This window comes from Notamacropus eugenii, chromosome 6, assembly GCF_028372415.1.
Source record: "Notamacropus eugenii isolate mMacEug1 chromosome 6, mMacEug1.pri_v2, whole genome shotgun sequence".
NCBI classification, from domain to species: domain Eukaryota; kingdom Metazoa; phylum Chordata; class Mammalia; order Diprotodontia; family Macropodidae; genus Notamacropus; species Notamacropus eugenii.
The window spans coordinates 211,693,684-211,718,216 of record NC_092877.1 but is presented as its reverse complement, the minus strand read 5'-3'; the positions used below and the strand labels follow the sequence as shown (position 1 = coordinate 211,718,216).

Sequence of the window (24,533 nt, the reverse complement as noted above, 5' to 3'; positions counted from 1 at the left end):
CTGGTATTTTAACCTAGTTTTAGTGCTCTACATTTGCAGTGAATAGTCATAATCTTTCTTTGAGCCAAGAAATCAGTAAATGACGTTAAAAAAAAAACATAACAATCCACTGCACAACCAACTGCTCTGACTTGAAAGAAGTTAACACATACAGGGTGACTGCAAAGTAATGAGACTAATTTTCTTGGTTGACTCAGGACTTCAGAATCATACCATGTAAACTAAATTAACAGATTCAAAACAATATATTTCAGTCATTCCTGTTTATTTTGTGACATTTTCATTAAGAGTCCATTATTAGGCATGCCTACAAAAACAAATTATTTAATACTAAATTCATCTGAAACCTGCTAACTTTTTGAGAGGTGCTTAAAGCAATTTTAGCTTACATCCAAAACATGATGTATTTTAGTGCTGGATGGGCCTGGAGTCAGGGAGACCTAAGTTCAAATTCAGACACTTACTAGCTGTGTGACCCTCTGCTTGCCTTTAATCCACTGGAGAAGGAAATGGCAAACCACTCCAGAATCTCTGCCAAGAAAACCCCATGGACAGGATGGTCCACGGGTCACGAAGGGTAGGACACAGCTGGACAATATCTACATCAGCTCTTGTTCATACTCTAGCTTTGGTCATAATACCAAAATCAAAAAAGTTGACTGAATTCCTACTAAATTCACGGTTCTCGACTAGGGACAACACAAAGTATTTCTGCCATCAAAGTGCTTCCAGTTGAGAAAAGATATACATATGCATTTATATTTCTAAAACTGGTAAGCTTCAGATCAATTCAGTAAGAAAAGATGGCACATAATTCATTGCCAGATGAATTCTTCAGAAAGTAATTGCTCCAGGAATTCACAGAAAGAAGAAATTACTTCAGTTTGAGGGTGGTCAGAAAAGGCTTAACAGAGAAATAATATGATCCAGGTACTGGGCAACATTTGAATAGGGCAGGGGTTGTTAACCTTTTTTGTGTCATAGCACCCCTTAGGAAGTCTGTTTAAGCCTAAAGAACTCTTCTGAGAGAGAGAGAGACAGAGAGAGTTTCAGATAAATAACTGAAGAAAAAATCAAATTTCAGTTAGAAGTTAGTAAAAACAAAGATGCAATTCTTCCCCTCATACAAGTTCACAAACGCCCTCAAATCTATCCATGGACCCCCTCTCCAAGAAATCCGTGGGATCCCAGGTTAGGAACTCTTAAAGTAGGCAGAGAAAATGAAGCAGGACATTTCCAGCAATCTGATGGCAGCAGAAGGCAGCATTTCTCCAGAGCAAAGCTTACTCTGACATTCAAACACATTACCAAATCAACGTGCTGCTCTGCTACTTAAATACTTTCATGTTCCTAGCTTTGCTTCTGTATACTCTCATCTTTTTAAAATTGTTCTTCAATAGTATAACTGGTTATTAAATATCAGGTTATCTTTGGAACTAATGTCCCCCTGGCTTAACATTAGTGTAAAAAAAAAAAAAGTCAATCCTGAAAAAATATAAAGATCTATCTCTGGATCATTTCAGGCAGAAATGTGATCTTCTGAAGTGAGGAGACTTCAATGAAAAGCTAATTGTGCTACCAGTAACTCAGTGCAAAGCCATCAGCAGAGGAGTGTGCTAACCTCAATGACATACTATAGTGGCAATCTTCAGAATGAAATGTACTTCTAAGAATTTCCTAAATTTATACTCTACCAGCTTGATTCTTTATAATCACTTATCAATGTGTCCCTCAGAATTCCCTCTGAAGTATATCTCAATATAAACTCACACACAATTAAACAGCAAAGTTAAAAGTAAAAACCTGAGTCTCCTTACTCCTCCAGTTTAATCCACCACACTAGGAAGTGAGTTCACACACACAAGGAATGGTGACTGTGTCACCAAGAGTATGTTTCAAAACACATTATTAACTACTAACACTCCACTGATGCAAAATTCTCTGTTTTTTAGAACAGATATGGTACTGGCCTCTCTTCCTCTGGAGTGGTACTAAGAAATACTTACAATTATTTCACTAATATGTCTGCTGTGTACTCATCAATGCTATTCAAACGAAATCTATGCAAACCCATTACTATAAAAAAAGGACAGTGAGGTGACTCAATAGATAAGGTGCTACACTTGGAGTCTTCCTGAGTTCCAATCTGGCCTCAGACACTTACTAGCTGTGTGACTGAGCTGATATGGTGTAAGTTTGAGAAATTCTTAAAAGTACATTTCATTCTGAAGATTGCCCCTGTAGAGTATACCACTGAGATTCGCACACTCCTCTACTAATGGCTGGTAGCACAATTAGCTTTTCATTGAGGTCTCCTCACTTCAGAAGATCACATTTCTGACTGAAATGACCCAGAGATAGATTTTTATATTTTTTCAGGATTGACTTTTTTTTTCTCTAACGTTAAGCCAGGGGGACATTAGTTCCAAAGATAACCTGTGCAAGTCATTTAACCCTGTTTGTCTCAGCTTTCTCATCTGTAAAATGAGCTAGAAAAGGAAATGGTTTGCAAACCACTCCAGCAGCTGGGTCACGAAGAGTCAACAAAACAACAAATTACTATAAAAGAGGAAGATCAGTCCATTACCCTAAAGGGACTGCTGACTACAAAGAAACTCAGGTTCACTGTAATCTGATTTGCACCTCGTTTCAACTGAAGTGAACTGAGAATTTCTCAATTTTATGTATCAGAATCACTCTTAAGGCAATATTCATCCTCAGAATAAATTAATTCAGAATATTCAAAACTGCTGACAATTAATTCAGAGTTTGGTAAAAATAAATGTTTCTATGCATTGAATAGTTAACGGGTATAAAATAATGTCACAAACAACACACTAAATCATGATTATAAGCTCCATGACAGCAGCATGTCTAACACAGTGCCCTCTCTGTACAGGGGAGGTATTTAAATGTCTACTGAACTGAATTTAAATATGAGTTGGTTTTCTTCAAAAATGTAGAGCAATTTCATGATACACTGTGTTAAAGATTTTTCCCATGTGTGAATAGGCTAAAGTGCGCAGACATGAAGCTAAATGACTGACTATTGGCTGACAGACAACAGGGATGATTAAATATTGATTTCCTGGGAAATACAAACAACAGGCTGGGTATATCACAGAAACGTTTTGCTTTTCTCTAAAAATTCCATCCGTCTCCAGCAGTCAGGAGTAAGCTTCATCATATGACCTGCGCTAAGGAAACTTCTAAGTTTCTAAGCATTTAAGAACATTATTGGAGAAAGGCAAATGAAGGAATGAATAATGTTATCTACAAGGCAAAAATTAAGGCAAGCCTGGAAGTCACTTCTCTAAAACCATATGGAAGTTATTACAGTTAAACATATTCAAACATTTGTTTTTATTCACCCACAAACTGTTAAAATTTTTTTCCTTGTCTGCTTACCTCAACACCCTCTGCTGACCAAACTGTGTATTGTTTGCTTTCCATTAGCCAGGATTAAAAAAAGTATGTAAAGCAAGTTATCCAAGCAAACTGACCTTGAGATTGTAGAACATTCAATGTGCCAGCCAGGCCTTCCATTTCCCCAAGGAGAAGTCCAAAAAATTTCCTGAGGTTTAGCTGCCTTCCATAGGGCAAAATCACTGGCATGTCGCTTATCAGAATCATCTGCAACAACAAATTATTTGATAGAATGATTTTTTTTTAACACACTACAGAACTGAGCCCACTAGAAATGCACAAAAAAATTCTACACCTTTTTCTTTCCATTGATTTCCCCTACCTACAAAGATAACAGAAAGGCTATTAAGTACACCAAAGTACTTGGTGGACACTGACAGCTGGTCCAGTTTTAGTAAAATGATTAAATGAATGTAAACTGATAAAGTGCTAAAGAGTCTACCGAATCGGACATTACCTCAATCATCCTTGAAACATATCTTTGAGAATGAAATCCTATACGACTATAAAAGAATTTTTCTATTCTGAATTACAATAAAGCCTGCCAAGCCAACTTAGGGCAAGATACATTAAATGCCTACTACATGGGAGGCGCTGTGCTAAGCATCTGATACTATGCCACAGACACACTAATCTTATTTAGAGATTTTCATTCCCACATAAATGCTGGAAGTCTGAATATTAAAAGATAAAGTGATCCTTTCTTTCTACAAAGTCCAGTTAAGAGCTTGAAAGGTACCTTAGAAATTATCTGCTCCAATCCCTTTCTTTTTATAGCTGAGACAACTAAAGGCTAGACTGTAAGTAACTGATGCGATAGTCACAGCGCTTGTGTCTAGCATCTAGCACATGCCTAGTAAGCACACAGTAAAGGCAGACTGACTGACTGGCAGAGTCTGCAATTAAACCAAAGATTTTTCCACTTCCAGGCCAGCTGCCTCTGGGAAGAAAACACTGGAAAATCTGTATAAATGACAAAAACATTTGTAGTATTAAAGAATCTTTTTTTTTTAACTTTCACAAAGTTTATGGACGATATTTGCCAACTTAAAGTCATAGAATTTAATTTTTTGAGTACCTCCTGTCAACAAATAAGGTCCATCTACCACAATAAAGAAAATAAGGGAAGAGTTGATACACGAGACGTAATTTAAAGTAATTTTCCTAAAATAATTAATTTTTGTCTTCTTTATTTCAGAAGATTGCCGTTAAGAAAAACACTTTTAAAAGTCTTAAATACCTAGCTATGAACTGATGAAACAAATGAAGAGGACTATGAAGTACTGAAAGACATTTCTACACTGAAGATTCTTTAAAAGAGTCATCTTGGGAAAGCTTTACATGTATTTTAATCAGCCAGTGCAGTCACTACTTTAACTAGTTTTGAACCTCAGTTTCTGAAGGTAGTTTAAAAAAAAGAAAGAAAAGCAAGTTATCCTACATATCCTCCCTAGATGAAAATAGCCCTCCTTCCTTTGAGAAGAGATCTGATTTCTTAGAAATAACGCAGTCATTTGAAACCAAGTCAGAGGAGTGAAGTGGATGATCAGCCTGAGCGTTTAGTCAAAAACAATTTCAGAGAAATGGTACGATGCCCTGTGGGGCACAATCCTGGTGACAAAGTCACAGCTTAGGCGCCACACAGCAATGCTCCAGATCCTCCAAAACTTCCACATACGCTTAATTAAATAGCCTAATAAAGGAAATTGTACAGAAAGAGTTCCAATAATTTTTAAAAACCAGATATTCTCCTCTCTGGTGATTGTGACATTTGATTCTGGGTCATATTGGAAATACTATGTTTCATTACCATTTACTATTTCCTTAAAAACAAGTTATTTTTACAGTTTCACTTTAAAGATTAAGAACAAATTATTCATCCTCTGCCTTAGACATTTAATATATATTTGCTAAATAAATGACTCACTCACCCAAAATACATAGCATAACCTCAAAGCTTTTAAGTTCTCTTTTAGAACAAATCCTTCATCTTGGTTTACATGATGGTCTAAACGTAAGACAAGACTGTTCTGCTATTTTCAGAGGTCCTGGGGACTACTGGAGACCACTTCATGCAACCATTTCATAATATATAACTTCCCTAGCTTCTTTAAGTTCTTTGTGCCAGTCAAGTTTTTCTTGATATTAGTTCATCTCCCAAAATTTTCTTTTAATATATCACTTGCAGATTTAACTTCATATAAGATTTTATTTAACTTCTTCAAAATAATGGTCACTCGTCTTCATGTTGGTACAAAATGAGGCATACTGGTCAACTGCTCTAAGATGAAATGATTTTTATCATCTGTTCATGATCACACCTTCTCCGATTTTATAGGTCACACAAGAAAATCAGTTTTACTGTTCATACCTCACACGGACCAATGGTCTCTGAAGGTTTCTCTGGTAAAGCTTGAGTGACATACCAGAGAAGTGGAAATAATAACTGGCAATGACATGTGGTATTTCCATCATATTCCTACTAGTAAATGAGTTAAACAAACCCCAAAAGCCCACCTCGTTTCTTATACTAACACAGATCTCATTCCTGAGAACCAACTGTGCAATGCTACTATTGGTAAAATCCTAGTTTAATCAAATACTTTGGGAGGCAAGACTTATGATGACCTGGATGTGACAGCACACTTCTTTTCAGTTTATGTACACTTAATTATCCCTTCATTTTCCAGTCTGAGGCTGTTCATATTCACTGAGTACTCACAGAGGGCACAATACTGGAATAAAAGACGGACTAAGTACTAGAAATAGAATGCAAAAGGAAAACAGTATTCATCATCAGGACAGCACTGAAACGGAAAAAAATAACAAGATAATCAAAGTGAAGCTGCAAAATTATGATGGACAATTTTGGTCCCAAATAAGAGATATTAGAAGATACCGCTCTTTGCTCCTTTATAGAAGTCAGCGTTCATGTGGAACAACACTACATATATAAAATCTTTCTTTTTCAATATTTTGATCAGTTTCACTAAATTTTTTCCCTCTCCTCCCCTTTTTTGTTTCTTTTTATAAAAAAAAAATCTTTGTTATAAGGGCTATCTCTGTGGGAGTAAAGAGGAAGGAACATGAAGAAATCTAGGAAATGTTAAAAAATAAAAGATAGCAATAAAAAACTGTTTTTAAAAAATAGAATATGCCATCGTCATCTTCCAAGCACTTATGAACTAAGAGAAAACAAGCGGAATCAGATTTAAAGCCCTTAGGCAAAAACTAAATCAACCTACCTGGTTCTACCCCTCCTTCTGGGACAATACCAATTAATTTCCCGTATTTGTCTCCTCTAGATTTAAGGTCAAAGTAAACATTACCTTAAAAAAAAATTATTAAAATCAGTGGTTTATTTCTCAGACTGAAAAATCAACAGCTGTGTTAACATAATATCAAATCAAGTTAATTAAAGTTTAATGATATTTAAGCTTTGTTAGTCTGTGGATCATAAACAGAAGAGTAAAAAAATACTTTTCAAACTATATGTTTGTACAAAATTGGGACACAATTGAAGTACTGTGTTTAATAGGCACAAATTGTTTAAAATAAAGTTCTGGGGAGATTTTTTTTTAAGATAAACTATAAGGCAAGGTAATTTCACTAATCTTGGGCTTTCCTGATTCACAGGAATTAATAAATTAAATTGTTTCCCTAACCCTGATCTATATGAAGGCATTTTAGCTGTCTACTAATAGGGGGTTCTGTCTCTACGCTAAACAACATTTGTCTGCATTTTTACACAGACGTACACATCACATTTTTCAAATAAGGTTAAGAGAGAGATTTAATCAGAAAATTTGCTGCAGAACCAGTTGTAAGCATTATCCTATTTCTGGTTATAAAACTGTAATGAAACAGAGCTAACAAATGAAAAGGCTCAGAGCGACGGAGGCTTTATCAAGACAGTGAGAAGACCATGAAGTCTCCCCAGCTGGTTAAGCTGCTCTTTATGTGGAGGCTGATGTTCCTCCCAGAAAGGTCGTATTAGCACTAAGTAGCACAGAAACAGGACATTTTAATTAAAATCAGAGTTTTCTAGCTGAAGGAGACCTTAGAGATCACCTAGTTCAACCTCGTCATTTTACAGATGAAGAAACAGAAGCCTCAAGAGATTCAAAGCCTTGCTTAGGTCACAGACAAGCAGTGAATGGCAAAGTTGGGACAAGGACCCAGGTTCCCTGACCTCACATCCAGGTCTCGCTCTGCTACTTCATGTTGCTTACTCCCCAAAGAGACAGATCAATCAGATTCAACTTTTATATGACTATTTTCTGCTGTCTCCATCTTGGATGATGACAGTATTCCAATTCTTCAAATTTATCATCTTCAGATGATACCTAGTAATGTAGTTAAACCTCATATTTAAGCTAATTGCGAGAACAAATCTCAGTAATAGAATTTTTTTAAAAGAAGAAATGAAGCTTTAATAGGAAATAAACCTAAAATCATATACAACATTCCAACTAGGCTAACAATTTATTGCCTAGTACAGAGGTGTTTATAAGGGAAGAGAGAAGGGAGGGGCTTTAAGACAAAAAAGAAATTATCAGTGTGTCATTTGATTGTATATAAAAGGATATTTTTAACGTTTGAGGGAATACATAATGTTTTCTTAAACAGCTCTCTTTCCAATTTTGCTTAAACTATTAATTTGCTAAGTAATTCCCCCCACCCCACACAGAAACATAGTTATAAGACCCTAAGAAATTACCAAAAAGTTCAAATTAATACAAATTCCACTAGTGAATTTCACTGTGATTTCACTGGTATAAGAAATTCCCCGGCGAGGAAACACCACTAATCTAAGTCAGCACCTTCTCTGCAAATGAGAGTCTTAAGAGAGTAACTTGAGGGCACTATGTGATAAGTAACCTGCTCAGGGTCTCACAGCCAGGAAGTATCAGAAGCAGATCTTGGGAGAAGAAGAAAACATGATCCAAGGTCCAGGTGTTTACACTTTATAGTTGGGACACTAAACAATTAAAATCATGATCATCCACAATGAACTGTGGGACTATATGTTATTAACCCAATATTCATACATAGGAAAGTTTATCATGCACTACTGTTGGTCAGGAAAAGATTAATGGAAAGGTAAGGGCTGATGTAGGCCTTAAAGGATTCAAACTATCAGAGAAGAAAGCAAGGGGACACTTTGGCACTTGCTGATCAAAATGAAATGCCTTCCTGGCAAAGTAAAGGGCATCAGAAATCCTATGAACTCTTGACCAGGCTTAGTCACTGGACAATCATCGAACTGATATGATTATATAAATTAAGTTTAAAAACAAAATTTCATTTAAAAGGCAGAAATCCATTTGTATTATAATGGAATGTAATTACTTTAGAAATGACCAAAATGTTTTTTAAGTGAGAATTAGGTCAGAAAATCCAGCAAAATATTTTAGGTAATCACTGCTGATATTGGTAACTGTTACTCGGCAGTAGTAGACAGATAGATAGGTAAGTAGACAGACAGACAAATACATAGATGGATGCCACTGTGATAGAGCAGAGGACTTGGAATCCAAAAGACTGAAGTTCAAGACTGCCTCAGACCAAGTGTGTAATCAAAGAAAATTCACTTACTCTATCTGTCTCAATTTCCTCATTTATAATAATGGGGATAATAAGAGTACATACCTCCCAGAGTTATTGTGAGGATAAAATGAAGTACTTGTAAACACTCTGCAAACCTTAAAGTGCCAGTTAATACTATCATTAAAAATAATAATAAATGCTACTGGTGTATTGTCAAGTTTCTCAAAACCCTACCAAAGTACTGTGGTTATATACAAATTACAACTAGAAATTAATCACACAAATCTTACCTTTCACAGTTGAATAAGCATGCCCCTTAGAAATTATTCCTTCAATAAATGAAATTATATGAGGAATATTGTCAGTTACTCTCATATACACTGTAGGTGGAAGAACCTAAAGTAAAGGAAAAAAGGGCTGGGTTTAAACTACTTGTGAAAATATGTTAATCATTTATAATATGATTTTATTTTGCTTATTATAGAGATTCCAAGAATACAAAGTGGGGGAAAAAAACCACATAGCCAGTTTTTAACGAACTGTGACAATACCTTCAAAGTAGCCATATCTAGTTTAAAATCTTCCTCATACAGACGGGCCAGAGCTGAAGGTGAGATGTCCATCTACAAAAGAGAAGGTTATCAATTAATAGGAGGCTACTGAGAATAAGTAGTCAACTATCCGCCAATAAAAAGATACAAGGCAAGCTAAGGATATTTTTTAAATATAAAGAAGTAACTGCACCAAATGGTTCCTTTATTCTTAACCAATTTTTTTAAAAACCCCTCAATCTAGTGAGCACATTTTACTTTAAATCATTCAATTCTATTAAACATTAAAGACCTAACATATGCAAGAGTCACATCTGTAGCAAGCACTTAGTGGTCATAGAGGTTTAACTGACCTGGTTTTCTGGGTAGGAGAAAAAGTGATAAATTTAAGTAAATAAGTATCTTACTTTGCACTATAAAAATGTTTATTTTGCTCTATTCTCAAAAAAGCAAACTATCAAACTATTTCTCTGAATCAATTTTTTACAAATAAGAGTGCTTACGTTTCTAAGCTCTTAGATAGCAAAAGAAAATAAACTAAAATGTGGCAGCAGGGATGGGGAGAGGAAACGAGATCCATAAAAGAACTACTGGAGCCTATAAATGCACAAACTTATATAGCTACCTAAAAGGGTATTAATTTCCAATTTTACAAGAGTCATTTATTTTTTAAATGGGAAAAAATCAATTTAACTATCCATCAAACAAGAGAGAAATGAAACTTGAATGAAAACTCTAGCCAGAAATCATTCAGATAGAATTCCTGCTAGCATTTCACACCTGATTATTGGAATTCCAAAGGCACTATGTTTATGCAAGCAGTTTTACAAATATTTTATTTAGCACTCCTCCCAACAGCCAAAACCAAATAAACATTTACTTAAACAGAAAAAAGTAAAACAGCAGGAAAATTGGAAATGAAGAGGTCAAATGATTTGCTGAAGGTTACCTAACAAATTAATCATTGCCTAAAGGTGGTAATATTAATAATGAGGGTTAATAACGACAGCCTCAAATGTCTAAAACACATTTACATGAAGACGAAAAAAGCCTCCAAGTGGCCACTTTAAAAGTTTCCAGTATTATTTTTAATTATTTATCACAAAAACAAAGATAGGTTAAAATGATTATAAAACAGCCGGCAGAGTACTGTTTTCCACAGGAAAGTTCCCATTCTTGCTTATCTGTGTGTGTATTCTTTGAAATAATGTTTAATTCTATGCTGTCTTTTCCTTCCTACTTACCTTCTAGGATACTTCCCTCTGTCATCAGTTTATAAATGCTCAGGGAATGAAAAGTGAAGTGTTACATTAGCCTGAGAATCACAGAATCTGAGAGTTAGAAGAGATTTCATCAGCCGTCTAATCTAACCTAGCAAACATGGGACTCATCCCAACATACTCGATAGGCCAGCGATAGACCCTCTCCTACTTTTGGACAGCTCCAAACATCAGGAAAAAAGTGGCCTTTTTGAAGCTTCCACCCACTGCTCCTAGTTCCACCTTCTGGTGCCAAATTGAACAAGTCTAATCCCTCCCTGATGAGCCTTCAAGTGCTGCAAGATAGCTGTCATGTCTCCCTGAGTCTTCTTCTCCAAGTTAAGCATGCTTAGTTCCTCCAACAATCCTCTCATGACATAAGACTCAAGGTTCTTCATGATCCCTTGTCTCCCTCCTTTGAAAGTTCTCCAATTATAAGCATCTTTCTTAAGCCGTGGTATCCAGAACTTAATGTAATACTCTAGGTGAGGTCTAAAAAGAGCAGAATACAGTTCCTGGAAGCTACACTCCATGCTCCTAAGGCAGCCCAAGACTGTACTAGCTTTTCCAGCAGCCACCCCTAAATTGGGTCTCATAATGAACTTCAGTCCACTAAAACCTCCAAATCTTCTTCACAACTACTGTTCAACTACAGTCCCAATCATATGTCTGTTATTCCTAAAGTGCAAGAATTTACATTTACTGACATTAAATTTTATCTTATTAGCTTCAGCCCAATAGTCAAGCCTATCCAGATCCTTTTGGATACTGACTTTATCACCCAGCATGTAAGTGATCCTTCTCTGTCACTGACAAATCAACCACCAACAATTTACTCTGAGTCTGATCATCCAACTATTTCTCAGTCTAACTGGTCATATCGCCTAATCCAGTGGTGTCAAACTCAAATACAATATGAGTATACATATTAACCTAGAAAACCACAAATTAATATTACATATGTTGTACTGTATTTTTATTTTGTTAAAACATTTCCCAATTACATTTTAATCTGGCTCAGCCTGAGGAGCTTGATACTTCTGTACTAGATGATTTGAGAAAGTATCTCTCCCACTGTAACATAGAAAGGCTTTAAATCATGTGCTAATATTTATTTATTTTATCCATACAACCTCCTATAAGAATAATCCTTATGTTACTTGATATAGTCATATTCCAGTTCCCCTTATTTGTGAAGAAGAATTAAAGAATCAACTACATGACACTAATTTTTGCAAATTCAGAAATAACTAAATGGTGACAGACACAGGACTCCAGTATTTAGAAGTTTCTAATGGTTCACAGATGTTGCACCTCAATCCCTACCATCATAGCTTCAAGATACTTGTAAATATTGGTATTTGATTAGAACAAAAGATAATTGCCTTGAATCACAAGAAGATATTTTTCATTTTTTCAAAAAGTTAAATGTTAATATGCTAAGGAACCAAGTTTCTCAATTTCTGTCTAAAACTCATTTAATAAATCCTTCTGCTTTACTTTTTATCTGACAAATCCCAAACTGTGCCAAAAATTAAATGTCAAGAGTAATTCAGATAAGTGTAATATAATTTAAAATATTTTTAAAACAAATCTCAAAGCAGATGGCACGCAAGATTTTGCCACCGTTAGAAAATGAGGCAGTAAGATGAAGTAATAGCCTTTTTTGACAAATATTAAAAAATGGAATATCATTACCACTGGTTTACATATACATATTTATCATCAAACATGCAACACTTCTTTAGGAGCAAAATTAAACTAGTCCATGACTCCTCACAGACTGAAGTAACATGATATAATATTAAGAGTCAGGAGATGACCCAGATTCAAATCCCAGCTCTTGACCCAAAGCATATGACTGTGAGCAAGCCACTTGATCTCTCCAAGCCTCAGTTTTCTCATCTGTGAAATGGGGATAATAATAATATTCAAATGACCAGTCTCACATTGCTGTTATGGTTCAATCTAGTGAATACTGCCACGGATATTTACAGGTGTAGAAAAATCTTAAATTCTTTGGACTGAGAAGCTTTTAATTCTACAGAAGTTCCCTGATTGCAAAACTTTATTAACTATATATGCAAACATATAAAAATATGTTGGTTGGTTGGTTGTCCTTGTTCTCAAAGAGGACCAAAATGACATCACCATGATGAGGGTCAAGGTATAGGATGTCCAACAGAGGCTGATCAGACCAACAGAAGCTCAGGTGACATCTTTTGACTCTCACATAAACTCGATTTTAAGTCATTAAAGTCATTGGACTCACTCTCTCTTCCATATAAAAGTCAGGATGACTGGGAATGGCTCAGGATGCAATGGATAACCTCAATGTCTAATGAAGATCTAAGTGCTCCACAGCCTTCTTGTTCTCACCACCCATTCCACCTGAGGAAGTCTTCACAAACTTAGGGCAGACACCAATCCAACTCGTCGAAGGATTGGAGGTCTGTAGGTTACGCTCAGCCTGCTTCAGCCTATTTATCAAAACAGTTTACTGAGGCATGGCTACATGTGTATACTACAGCTTCTTGGAGCCATAAGTGAGAATTAAGTGAATCAAATGGACACCAAAGGTGGATCAGCAGCTTTGAAAAGGGCACAGCAGCCCTCACACCAGAGATACTAGTCTCCCTTGATCACTGTAAAAACTTCTACATACATGATCCCTCCTGAACTGGTCTTGTGACTTCCAAATCAATGATGCTATCCCACAGTAGTCTCTCACTAGTGCATCACCCCTTGAATATACTCCACATCTAAAAATAAGTTTGGTTTTTTTTAAACAAATCATCTTTTCCCAAATTCCCTTTCCTAATACATCCTCATCTCTGTCAGCAGCATCTGGTAGACTAGGTTCAAACTCATAATAATAAAGTTGAACTTTTTCTCTTTCCTTTCCCTCTATATCCCATTAGCAAATCCTGTCAATTCTCCTTTCTCAATGTCTCTTCCTTTCAGACTCTTGTCTGGGTCATCAAACTCACTTTCAGATTCCGGCAACAGCCTTCTAGATATACTCTACCCACCTCCACCCCACCTTCACTCAATTATGAAGGAGAGACTATACAGAAATATGGTTTCCAGGAGAATCTTCTTGGGAAGAAACAAAAACATTTTTATCAGTTACTCACTTGACTAAAAATGTACAGTAACTCCCCCATCATCTACTACTAATTAAAATCTAACCTCAAGGTCCTCTTATAATCAAAATGTCCTTCAACCTACTTCAACCTTTTCATTCCTACAATCTCTTTCCATCCAGACAAATCTCTTTGCCATGCCTTTTTACTTACAGAAAACTGAGGAGCGAACAGATTTCTTGACTTACCTAAAGTCCTAAAGTTAAACACTATTAGAAATGGGATTTAAATCCAGGTACTCCAATTTACAATTTAGGGTCCTTTTCACTATATCATGCTGCTTCCTTATAGACTGAGAGAGATGGTTGGACCAAATAACTTAAAAACCTCTTTTTAATTTTTATTTAAATAAATTTAAATTTAATTTAATTTGAATATCTAACTGCAGAATATTTTTTACCCAAAAACTCTCCCATGTCAACCACTAATCATAAAATCTCCTCATCCTCCCTTCACTGACATATTGGTTGGTTGGTCTTGGTTGTTTTCCTTTGTCTTTGAAGAGGACCAAAATGACATCACCATTGTAAAGTGAAATTTCAGTGTGTCTGACTGTGGCTAATCAGACCAATACGAGCTCGGAATGCTCTACCACAGGTTGGGCACAGATAGTCCGTGTGAATATTTGTGGTGAACATTCCAAATGTGTGCATCCTGCATTTACTTTGTGCTGTCTCAATTCTGCTTTGCTCATAGAGCACAGCACCCTTTCTGATGTGGGCATGCCATGCTGAGTGGTCCTGTGCCAGTGTCTCCCATGTTGCACAGTTAAATCCAAAGTTCTTGAGAGAGACCTTGAGAGTGTCCTTGTATCGCTTCTTCTGGCCACCATGTGATTACCTACCCCATGCGAGTTCTCCATAAAATAGTCTTTTTGGCAAGTGTACATTTAGCATTCAAACAATGTGGCCAGTCCATCAGAGTTGTGCTCTCTGAAGCATAGTTTGAATACTTAGCAGTTCAGCTTAAGCAAGGACTTTAATGTCTGGTACCTTATCCTGCCAGGTGATCCTCAGAATCTTCCTAAGACAGTTCAAATGGAAGCGATTCAGTTTCCTGGGATGGCGCTGGTAGACTGTCCATGTTTCACAGGCATACAACAATGAGGTCAGCATAACGGCTCTGTAGACCTTCAGTTTGGTAGTTAGTCTTATACCTCTTCTCTCCTAAACTTTTCTTCAGAGCCTCCCAAACACTGAGCTAGCTCTGGCAATGCGTGCATCAACCTCATTGTCAATGTGTACATCTCTGGAAAGTACACTACCAAGGTAAGTGAACTTATCCACAGCATTCAAAATTTCTCCATTTGTTGTAACTGATGGTTCCACGTAGGGATGGTGTGGTGGTGGCTGATGGAGCACCTGTGTTTTCTTGGTGTTAATTATTAGGCCAAAATTACCGCAGGCAGCAGAGAATTGATCCATACTTTATTGCATCTCAGCTTCAGGGGCTGCATTGAGTGCACAATCATCTGCAAATAGAAAATCATGCACCAACACTCCCTCCACTTTGGTCTTGGCTTGTAGCCTTTTCAAATTGAAGAATTTCCCATCAGTACGGTAGTTGACTTTGATGCTGTGTTCATCCTCATTGAAAGCATTTGTCAACATGGCTGAAAAGCATGGGAGCAAGCACACAACCCTGTTTCACTCCATTGGTGACTGGGAAGGCACGAGAACTTTGTCCATTATCCAGAACTCGGGCAAACAAGCCATCATGAAATTGACATACAGTATTGATGAACTTCTCCAGGCAACCAAATTTTGACATAATTTTCCAAAAGCCCTCCTGACTAACAGTGTCAAAGGCCTTGGTCAGATCTACAAGCGTTGTGTACAGACCTCTGTTCTGCTCCTGGCATTTCTCCTGGAGTTGTTAGGCAGCAGACACCATATCAACTGTTCCTCGTCCCTTTCTGAAGTCACACTGGCTCTCAGGTATGTGACCATCATCCAGGTGAAGGATCAGGCTATTAAGGAGGGCTCTAGCAAGAATTTTCACTGACATATACAATATACAGAAATACTCACGAAAAATAAAACAAAGAATATAAAAGATGTTGAGGTTTTTCCCTAGATTTTTTAAAATTAATAAGCGACATCCTTATTGAGCAATGTCCTTAATGACTAAATAGTTTTTAAAAGTCACTGCAAGTATGATAAGCATAATAAATAAACATTCATTTGGGGAAGCAAAATTCAAGCTTTTATAGCACCAAAGAATGTATCACAGCTAATTTGTCAATAGAGACTAAGAACCTAAAAGAATTGAGGCATCTTACTGCCCAATCCTGTTCTGACATGATTAAAAAATGAGTGCAAGCCTCTGGTTTATTTGTTAAATTATAAGGACCGGTCCACCTGTGAATAAATCAAGTATTTTAAAAGTATCTAAGTATAAATAATAATATATGAAAAGCTGTAATACTCAGCCATCAAATTAACATATTTACCTCAGTTGCTCTCTTGATTATTTTATCATCTACATCGGTAATTCCCATCACCATGACAATGTTGTATCCAAAAACCTTGGTTAAGATTCTTCTAATTATATCAAACCGAACATATGAACTGAAAAGAGAAAATAAGATTTTAATTCCTCTTTTTCATACAGAAAATAATTACTAAAGTAATTACTCCTTAAAATTACTACTGTACAAAATAACTTATTTTTAAATACATCTTTTGTTTAAAAGATTTCAAGACATTTATTCATTAAACAAAGATCTACCGAGTACCCACTATGTGCAGAAGAAACATTCTAGACATGCTATGTGAAATATCAAGATAAAATAAATAATCCCTGTGTTGAGGTTCAGGGTGCAGGGGACCCCAAATACCAGCACACTGGGTCCTGCTTGAATGAATTCAACCCAAGCCTTCTTTCAGCCAAAGTAAAATAAAGTTTATTACAGATTCACCATATTGGGTTGACTCTTAAGGAGCCTAAGCATTTGTGATGCTTGTATTAACAAGCGGGCCAGATACAATCTGAGTTAGATTGAATCTGAGAGCCTTCAGGAAAGTGAGATGAATCTTATATACAGAAAGACTGTGGGAGGGATCTGGAGGTGTCCTAGTACCAGGAACCCTGGGGGTTCCAGGGATGGCCTTGATGGGAGTGGCCAGTAGCCCCGAGAATGGGATTTTGATAGGATCAAGGGTGGGAAGTATTCACAGAGATTTGGGCATAGGGATAAAGAAAAGCTTATGAGCCTCCAGAGACTGCCAGAGCAAGAGGGAAGATTCAAGAAGAGTTCAAGAAGGTTCCCAGAGTGTGTACCCCATCACCTGTACTCGTGGAGTTTACAATATAGTAATGGGGTGGGAAGATAGATAGTAAGTACACAAAAAGCTATATAACTGAAGGTAGAATTGAAAGGGGTGAAAGAAAAGGAAAAAAAAAAGGTTCTAGGAGTTCAGGAGAAGGAGAGATTCCTTCCTGACAAGGCCTAAGGCTAACGTAGCAAAAGTTAAGTTTGTAAAACAAAAAGACAGTTCCGGAATCATTCAACTCTAAAGCCTCCATGACAATAAATCACTAAAGATACTCTTGGAATTACAGTACACTTCTTCCGGCTTTGATTTTGGAGCTTACGCTTGTTTACATCTACGCTACAAGATGTGATTCTTTTTAAATATTATAAAGTTTGAAAGCTTCAGGAGTCTTTTCCACAGTCTACATGCAATCTGCCCAGTTTCTCATTGCTGCAATGCAAAGAGAAAAAAGAAAAATAAATAAATGCTTTTGCAAATCTCTTATGCTGCTGGGGAATTAAATGCCATTTCTTCATACCATACTTCATAGTATATGTTGCAGATACTTTTAAGGGTGGGAAAAAAATCTAGTCAAGAAATCATCTAAAAGCTCTTGGGTCTGATTTCCCACTAAAGCAACGATTTTAGTCTATGGATACTGAACGATGACATCAAGCTTTGTTAGCACTATCTACTTTTAGGCCAGGAGGAACACAAATTTTCTCAACTTCAAACTGTAAGACAAATCTTGATGAAAAGGGTCAGAAGAATATTAACAAAAAAAATCCACAAATACTTATTTTACACAATAAATATTTATGCCTAAGCAAATATGGATTGACTGTGCATATTTATGTACACACAAAATACATTTTGTCTGTGTATGTAGTAGAAAAGGTGTCAAGTACGCAAAAACTACATAATAAAACATACATATGTCCTGTGCGTATGCATACATAAAACACCCCATACACTCATTAAAATGACTGTATTTGTGCAGAACTCCCAAGTTTTCAAGTGCTTTATAAATATTAACTCATTTTATCATCACAACAACCCTGTTATCTATATCCTCCCTTTACAGATGAGGAATCTGAGGCATACAAGTCAAATGACCGGTCCAGGGTTATACAACTGAGCGTTTAAGGGCACATTTGAACTCAGATCTTTCCAACTTCAGTTCCGCAGCTCTAAACATTGCGTGATTTGGTTGAAGGTGTCTTACAAAATTAAATGTAAAGAAGAATAAAAACATCAACTTGTCAAAGAAACAAGTAGTTATTTCTTTCTATTCAGTAAGTATTAAGCACTGACTTTGCATGGAGGAAGATACAAAGACAACTCAAGCACAAACTCTATGGAGAAGAAGGTGATGGCTTAGCTACAAAATGTAGCCTGTCTCTGAAAAGCTATTTGGCTTACAGTTCTTATCACCTGACATGCAATTACTCTTATGGAAGAAGCACAAACAGGGATTTCTTTACTGAATACACATATAAGTCTGTACTGCAATAGTTTAATGCCACTTAAACCAGGGAAAGAATAATAAATTACTAATTTGTACTGATAAAAAATCTAAACTTCACTCCCTCAACTAACACAACCTTTCAACCAAAGAACTCCCAATAACACTGCACAAGCAGTTTGGAAAACTTTCACATTCTACATCTCACATCAGATATCACGATCTGCTTGAAATGGATATTCAACCTAAATAAAAATGGTTACATCATAAACAAATTAGAAGGATAAGGAAGGAGATAGCTTCCCCAACTCTGGCTGAGAGTGAGAGGTGGGAGAGCATTTATTAACCAAACCAAAGATGGTCATAAAAGATAAAAACAGGTAATTTTGATAATATATTACCAAATAACTTTTGCACAAACAAAATCAATATACCAGATAAATAGAAAGTACAAATTAAAAAATGCTTTCAATCAAATACCTCTAAAAACTAATCATTAATATTTACAGGTAATTGACACAAGTATATGACCAAGAGCAATTTTCCAATAGACCAGAAGTCAAACGATATGAATGATTTTCAAATTAATTAAAAGCTAGCATAAATCATATGAGAAAGGCTATAAATCATTAATAATTAGATGAACACAAAATTAAGCACCTATGAAGTTTCATTGTACCCTCAAAGTGACAAAGACGATAAAAGACAAAATCACTAATGTGTTGGAAAGGCTAAAAGGAAGATATTAGTGGAGTTATGATATGGCCCCACTGTTCTATAGAAGACTATTTGAAGATGTGAGAAAACTTACAAAACCGTTCCCATACTTTGACCTACTGATTCCACTGCTGGGACGATAAGTCCTATGAAGAACAAAGACGAAAAGATTCCATATACACCCAAATGTTCATAAAACCCATTTGTGGCAGCAAAAAACTGGAAACAAAGTGATGGATGAGCATTTTAGCTAAACAAATCCAATGCAGTAGAACACCATCACAGTCCAAAAAATAATGAATGAGGAATTCAGAGAAACAAGGGAAAACCCATGGGAACTAAAATACAGTAAAATAATTAGAACCAGAAGAACAATATACAAGACCACTAAAAAACCCTAGAGCAACAGATCTTGGTTTCAGAGAAGAGAAAATGGAACACCCCTCCTTCTCTCAGCACAGAGGGAGGTGACTGGAGATGCAGAATGTGGCATGTGCCCTCAGACCAAGCAGCTGTGCCAACTGGTTTGGCTCAATTTTACTTTGTTATGAGAGAGGATTCAGGGGTGGAGGGAGGAGAGAAGCAGAAAGGAGAGAGGAGATTATATAAAGCAAGGACTATGGAGTAAAAAATCATCAAGAAAATTATTTTTTAGAAAATTAACTAGCCAAGCTACAGACAAGAAGCTGGCCAAATGGCATCTAAACCTGTCTACAAAAATCTATTAGTGCCTCCTTTTCTGAAGCACAGGGGGAGCAGACCCTAATATGTACTACTTCATGGAAGCTTTCTAAGAGAAATTAGAGTCTTTGCATAAATGGCAACCATTCCCATTTCTACAGGGCTTTAAGGTTTACAAAGCACTTTCCTCACAATCCAGACAGGTAGGTAATATAGGAAGAATAATCAGACTCATCCTTACAGAGTATTCAGAAAATAAAACCCATCCCCCTTCTCTGAAAAGTATCACCGGGAACCAAATAAACAAGTCAAACAAGTACCCAACAATCTGCTTTTTAGAAGATGCAGACCACAGGAACATAAGCGGCTACACACCCCCAGGATACTCCCGGTCTTCTGAGATCCTGATTATTTCACTCCACCCCCAATCTCAGTCAAGGTATTTAAATCACTGTTCTACACATCTGAGATAATCCTAAACGGTTTATAATTAAGTCACATTCATAGTTCTACCAAATAATAATCCAATCACCTGGGAAAGGATGAAGAAAGAATCTTGTTAGCAGTCACTATGTTCTTCCTTTATTTTCTGACCAAGAAAAATCTGGGTGCTGGATTTTTAAAAGAATTAGAGTATAGAAACTCAATCAAAGGAGAGATAAGGACTGGATTGCCTCTGAATGACCCCCAACCCTCTGCATGAAATAGAGGCCCATCTGATATTCTTTTGGTGATGATCTATGGCTCTGAGTCATAAAATACCACAGTATTTAAAGAATTAAATTGAAGCAAAAGGATCAAAACAAACAACTCTGAAAACTTAGGAACTCTGATCCAAACAACCACCATCCGCAATTCCAGAAGACCACTTAGGAAAACGCCATGCACCTCCTTGTCAGATAAACAGGAAAGATGAGTTGCCCATTTTTAAACATGGTCTGTGCAGGAATTTATTTCTATAGTCTGTGCATATTTGTTACAAGGGTTTTATTTTTCTTTTTTTAGTGGGGATGGTGGGAATTGGGAGGAAAAAAACTTGTGAATTTTTTTAAAATGAAGCTTCATTTAAAAAAAAAAAAAGAATTAAGTTGAGGGTCACCCAAAGAGCAATGGGAAGGGAAGAAGAAAGAAATAGGCACCACGCTCAATGCTTTACAAATATCATCTCTGATTCTCACAAAAACCCTGTGCAAAGACTGGTTAGGTGACTTGCTCAGGGATGGTGTTTAAGGCTGGATCTGAATGTGGCTGACCCAAGTAGGCAAAAACATTTTTAACTACTAAAGGACTGTAAATGACAGACAGTGAAAAGGATGCCATCTGCGAACGTATTTTTGAGGAAGGAAGGTATGCGCCTCATATGGCAGCTTGCAGGACCTAGTGCTACCCACATGGTATCAGCAGGTGTAGAGTGAAGCCCCGGAATGCTGCACACACCATTTCTGTAGGACTTATTAGGAGACTCCTAGAGACATACAGCATAAAGAGCTCAAAGAGGAATGCAGGACAAAATGGGTTATTAACTGCATCGATGGGGAGACTACCACCATCACTGTAATAATACCTCAATGCCAAGTACAAATGAATACTAAGGTAGGCACAGTGTAAGAAAAGCATCCCAACACTGAAAACAATCTAAAACTGAAACGGACAGCCTAGAGAAGTAGTGGATTTCCCTTCACTGAAGGTCTTCGAGTGGCTTGTTGGGGATATCAGAAAGAGAATTCCTCTTCAGCATGAAGTCAACAAAGGACTTGTAGTGTCGCTTCCAAGAATGAGAGGCTGTAAAAAAGCCTATCTTCCTTAGATAGGACTTTCAAAAAGAAACCTACCTCCATTCAGAATGCTGCTAAATTGTGGACTGCAGGGGGCAGTGCTACTTTGGTCATCCTGGGCTCCCTTCCAGCTTGCTCCAGGCCAATGTGACAAATAACTCACTCAATTATGAAGCCTTGCTTGATAGAGGAAGGGACACCTCAGAGAGTCAAGGCTTTGAGGCAGATCTAAGCAAGCTACAACATAGAATATACATGAGGAGGAGTAACCTGAAATAAATCTGGAAAAGGAAGTTGCACCAAGATTATGCCAGGTCTTAAATGCCAGACTAAAGAGAGTGTGTTTTTAGTTTAGAGAAAATAGGGAATCAGTAAGGACTTAGGGCTAGAAAAGCTATGGCCAGACCTATGACTCAGAAGATTAATTTGGCAGTTGTGAGGAAGACTGATGGAAGACAAGAAAGTCTGAGAGGCTGCTCCAATGGTCCAAATCCACATCAATCTCTCTACTAGCTGTGCTCAAAAGTGGGATCTGAATCCTTCTGAGAGTCCCTGAGATCTTTCAGAGGATCTGGGAGGTCAAATGTATTTACATAATTCTAATATGCTATTTGCTTATTAAAATATTCCTCCCTTTATAAGGTCATATTTTCTTTATATACTTCAACCAAAACAACACATCACAACAGATTGAATGCAGCAGATCTATAAGAATCCAGCTATCTTCTACTAAGTCAGACATTAAAAAGACTTGTAAAAATACATAAAACAGTGTCATTCTCACTAAATTTTTGTTTTACAAAGTAGTTATTTTTATGGAAAAAGTTATTTATGTTAACATGTAGTGGGTTCATTATTGTTTTTTAATGAATAAATTTTTTAAAAATTTTATCAGTTTTAACCTCTAGTTTGGCAAACATTGATAGATATAGCCCACGAAACACACATTTGGGATCCTCAATAATTTTTAAAAGTGTAAGAAAGAGGACTTGAAATCAGAAAGGTTATGAACCATTGTTGTATAGCACACCATTGTTTAGTTAGCACACCAGACATTTAATAAATGCTGCCTGATGAATTTGTGCCTTAAAATAAGAGAAGTTGTAGTTACTATTACAACCCAAGGTATAAAGCTGACCAACACCAGACTGAAGTGGGTCATGAGAAAGCCAGAGTTCTAGACCCAACCCATGCATGACCTTTTACATTTCACTTCACATACCTTGGCCTTCTTTTTCCCATCTGTAAAGTGAGGTGACTAGCTAACCTCTAACATTCCAGTTTTACAATTCTGTAATTTTCTGATATTCCCTGTTCAAAAATCTTTCAGTGGCTCCCCATTACCTACATGCAATACATATTCCTTACCCTGAGAATGGTAAGGCCTTCCAAAATCCTCTACGAGAACCCTCTGTTATTAAACACACCTTCTACTGTTGCTAACATCTTCCTTCCCTGAACGACCTCTCCTCTATATATTAACCAAATCTGGTCTACCCTCCAAGGCTCAATTCCTAAGGCTTCAAATTCTCAATCTTCTATGAAAATAACTCGGATCCAGGCCAGGCTACAACAAATTTCCCCCTTCCCCCAAAATTTGTATGGGAAATATTGTCTCTACCACTCATTGATACTTGCCTACTATAATGTATTTCTTAAATGCATATAGTCAGTCTTTTCAACCAGACTGTGAGTTCCTTGAGGCCAGAAACTACATCTTACACTTCATATTAGACATATATAGCATTTGATATATGCTTGCTTACTGACAGGCTTCATTAAGTAAAAGAGGTAACTTCATAGGAAACCAGCCAACTCCAAAATCAACTTTAAGGACTATGTAAAATATAGGATATTATCAGATTCTAGTTCCCCCTCTTATTAAACAAGCAATACATGCAGCTATTGGCAAAAAACATTGATGAAATATAATTCATGAAGTGAACACTTCGGTCATCTTGACATCTGACAATCATTTTTCTCTTCAAACCAAACCATTCAATTAAACAAACAAAAAAGTACGCCACCATCAAGTACAAAGACTACAGATACAGGTATATTTTTAAAAATCCATTTTTTTCTCTGAATAATAACCCTTTGGAAGTTCGGGGAAAATCCACCTTCTCAGAATAGATACTGAAACTGACCACAAGTGGCACATCTTGTTTCTTCACATAATTCTCCCTGCCAAATTCTGAGTAGTAAGTTTTTCTACAAACTTCTTTCCTCCTCCTACCTATTCTGGAAGGCTTAGTACAAGCAGATAAAACGATGGGGAATTAAAAGCTGAAGGTCAATTTCAGAGCATCCAACAATTCACGGGGGGGGGGGGGGGGGGGGGGGGGGGCCCTTTCCACAGTCCTGAAACTAGAGATTGTGATACAAGAAAACCAGCCCACCAGGCTACCAGGAAGTCTCAGTGTGAAACATTTCACCTTTCCCTTTAGGCTTACTCCTTCCTTAGTACCCTAGTTTAAAAGGGGGTGAGGGAATATAAGTAAAAAGGTAACTGACTAGTCAAAAGGAGACCTGACATCACCCAATGAAATCATCAGATTGTTAGCTCCTCAAGGGCCTTAGTTTGTAATGCAATTAGCATGCTGCCTAGCACATAGGGTTGTTTAGGTCCTTAGTAAATGTTTATTAACTGATGGAATGACTACATTAAATACCTACGACTTCTGTATTACAGTTATAATAAGACTT

At 36.7% G+C, this 24,533-nt stretch overlaps 1 protein-coding gene across 4 annotated transcripts in view; it reads right to left on the bottom strand.

Moving 5' to 3' along the window:
- CARS2 (cysteinyl-tRNA synthetase 2, mitochondrial) overlaps window positions 1-24,533 on the bottom strand; it is a 73,278-nt gene that overhangs the window by 40,784 nt on the left and 7,961 nt on the right. For 3 of the 4 annotated variants that reach the window (XM_072621972.1, XM_072621968.1, XM_072621969.1), the window contains 5 exons: window positions 16,385-16,502; window positions 9,528-9,599; window positions 9,267-9,372; window positions 6,672-6,755; window positions 3,504-3,633 (listed from right to left, as the gene is read on the bottom strand). In XM_072621972.1, the coding sequence (XP_072478073.1) occupies window positions 3,504-3,633; window positions 6,672-6,755; window positions 9,267-9,372; window positions 9,528-9,599; window positions 16,385-16,438 (446 nt within the window). In that variant the 5' untranslated portion in view covers window positions 16,439-16,502. The remainder of the gene's footprint in view (window positions 1-3,503; window positions 3,634-6,671; window positions 6,756-9,266; window positions 9,373-9,527; window positions 9,600-16,384; window positions 16,503-24,533) is intronic. The other variant, XM_072621970.1, reaches the window with a different exon arrangement.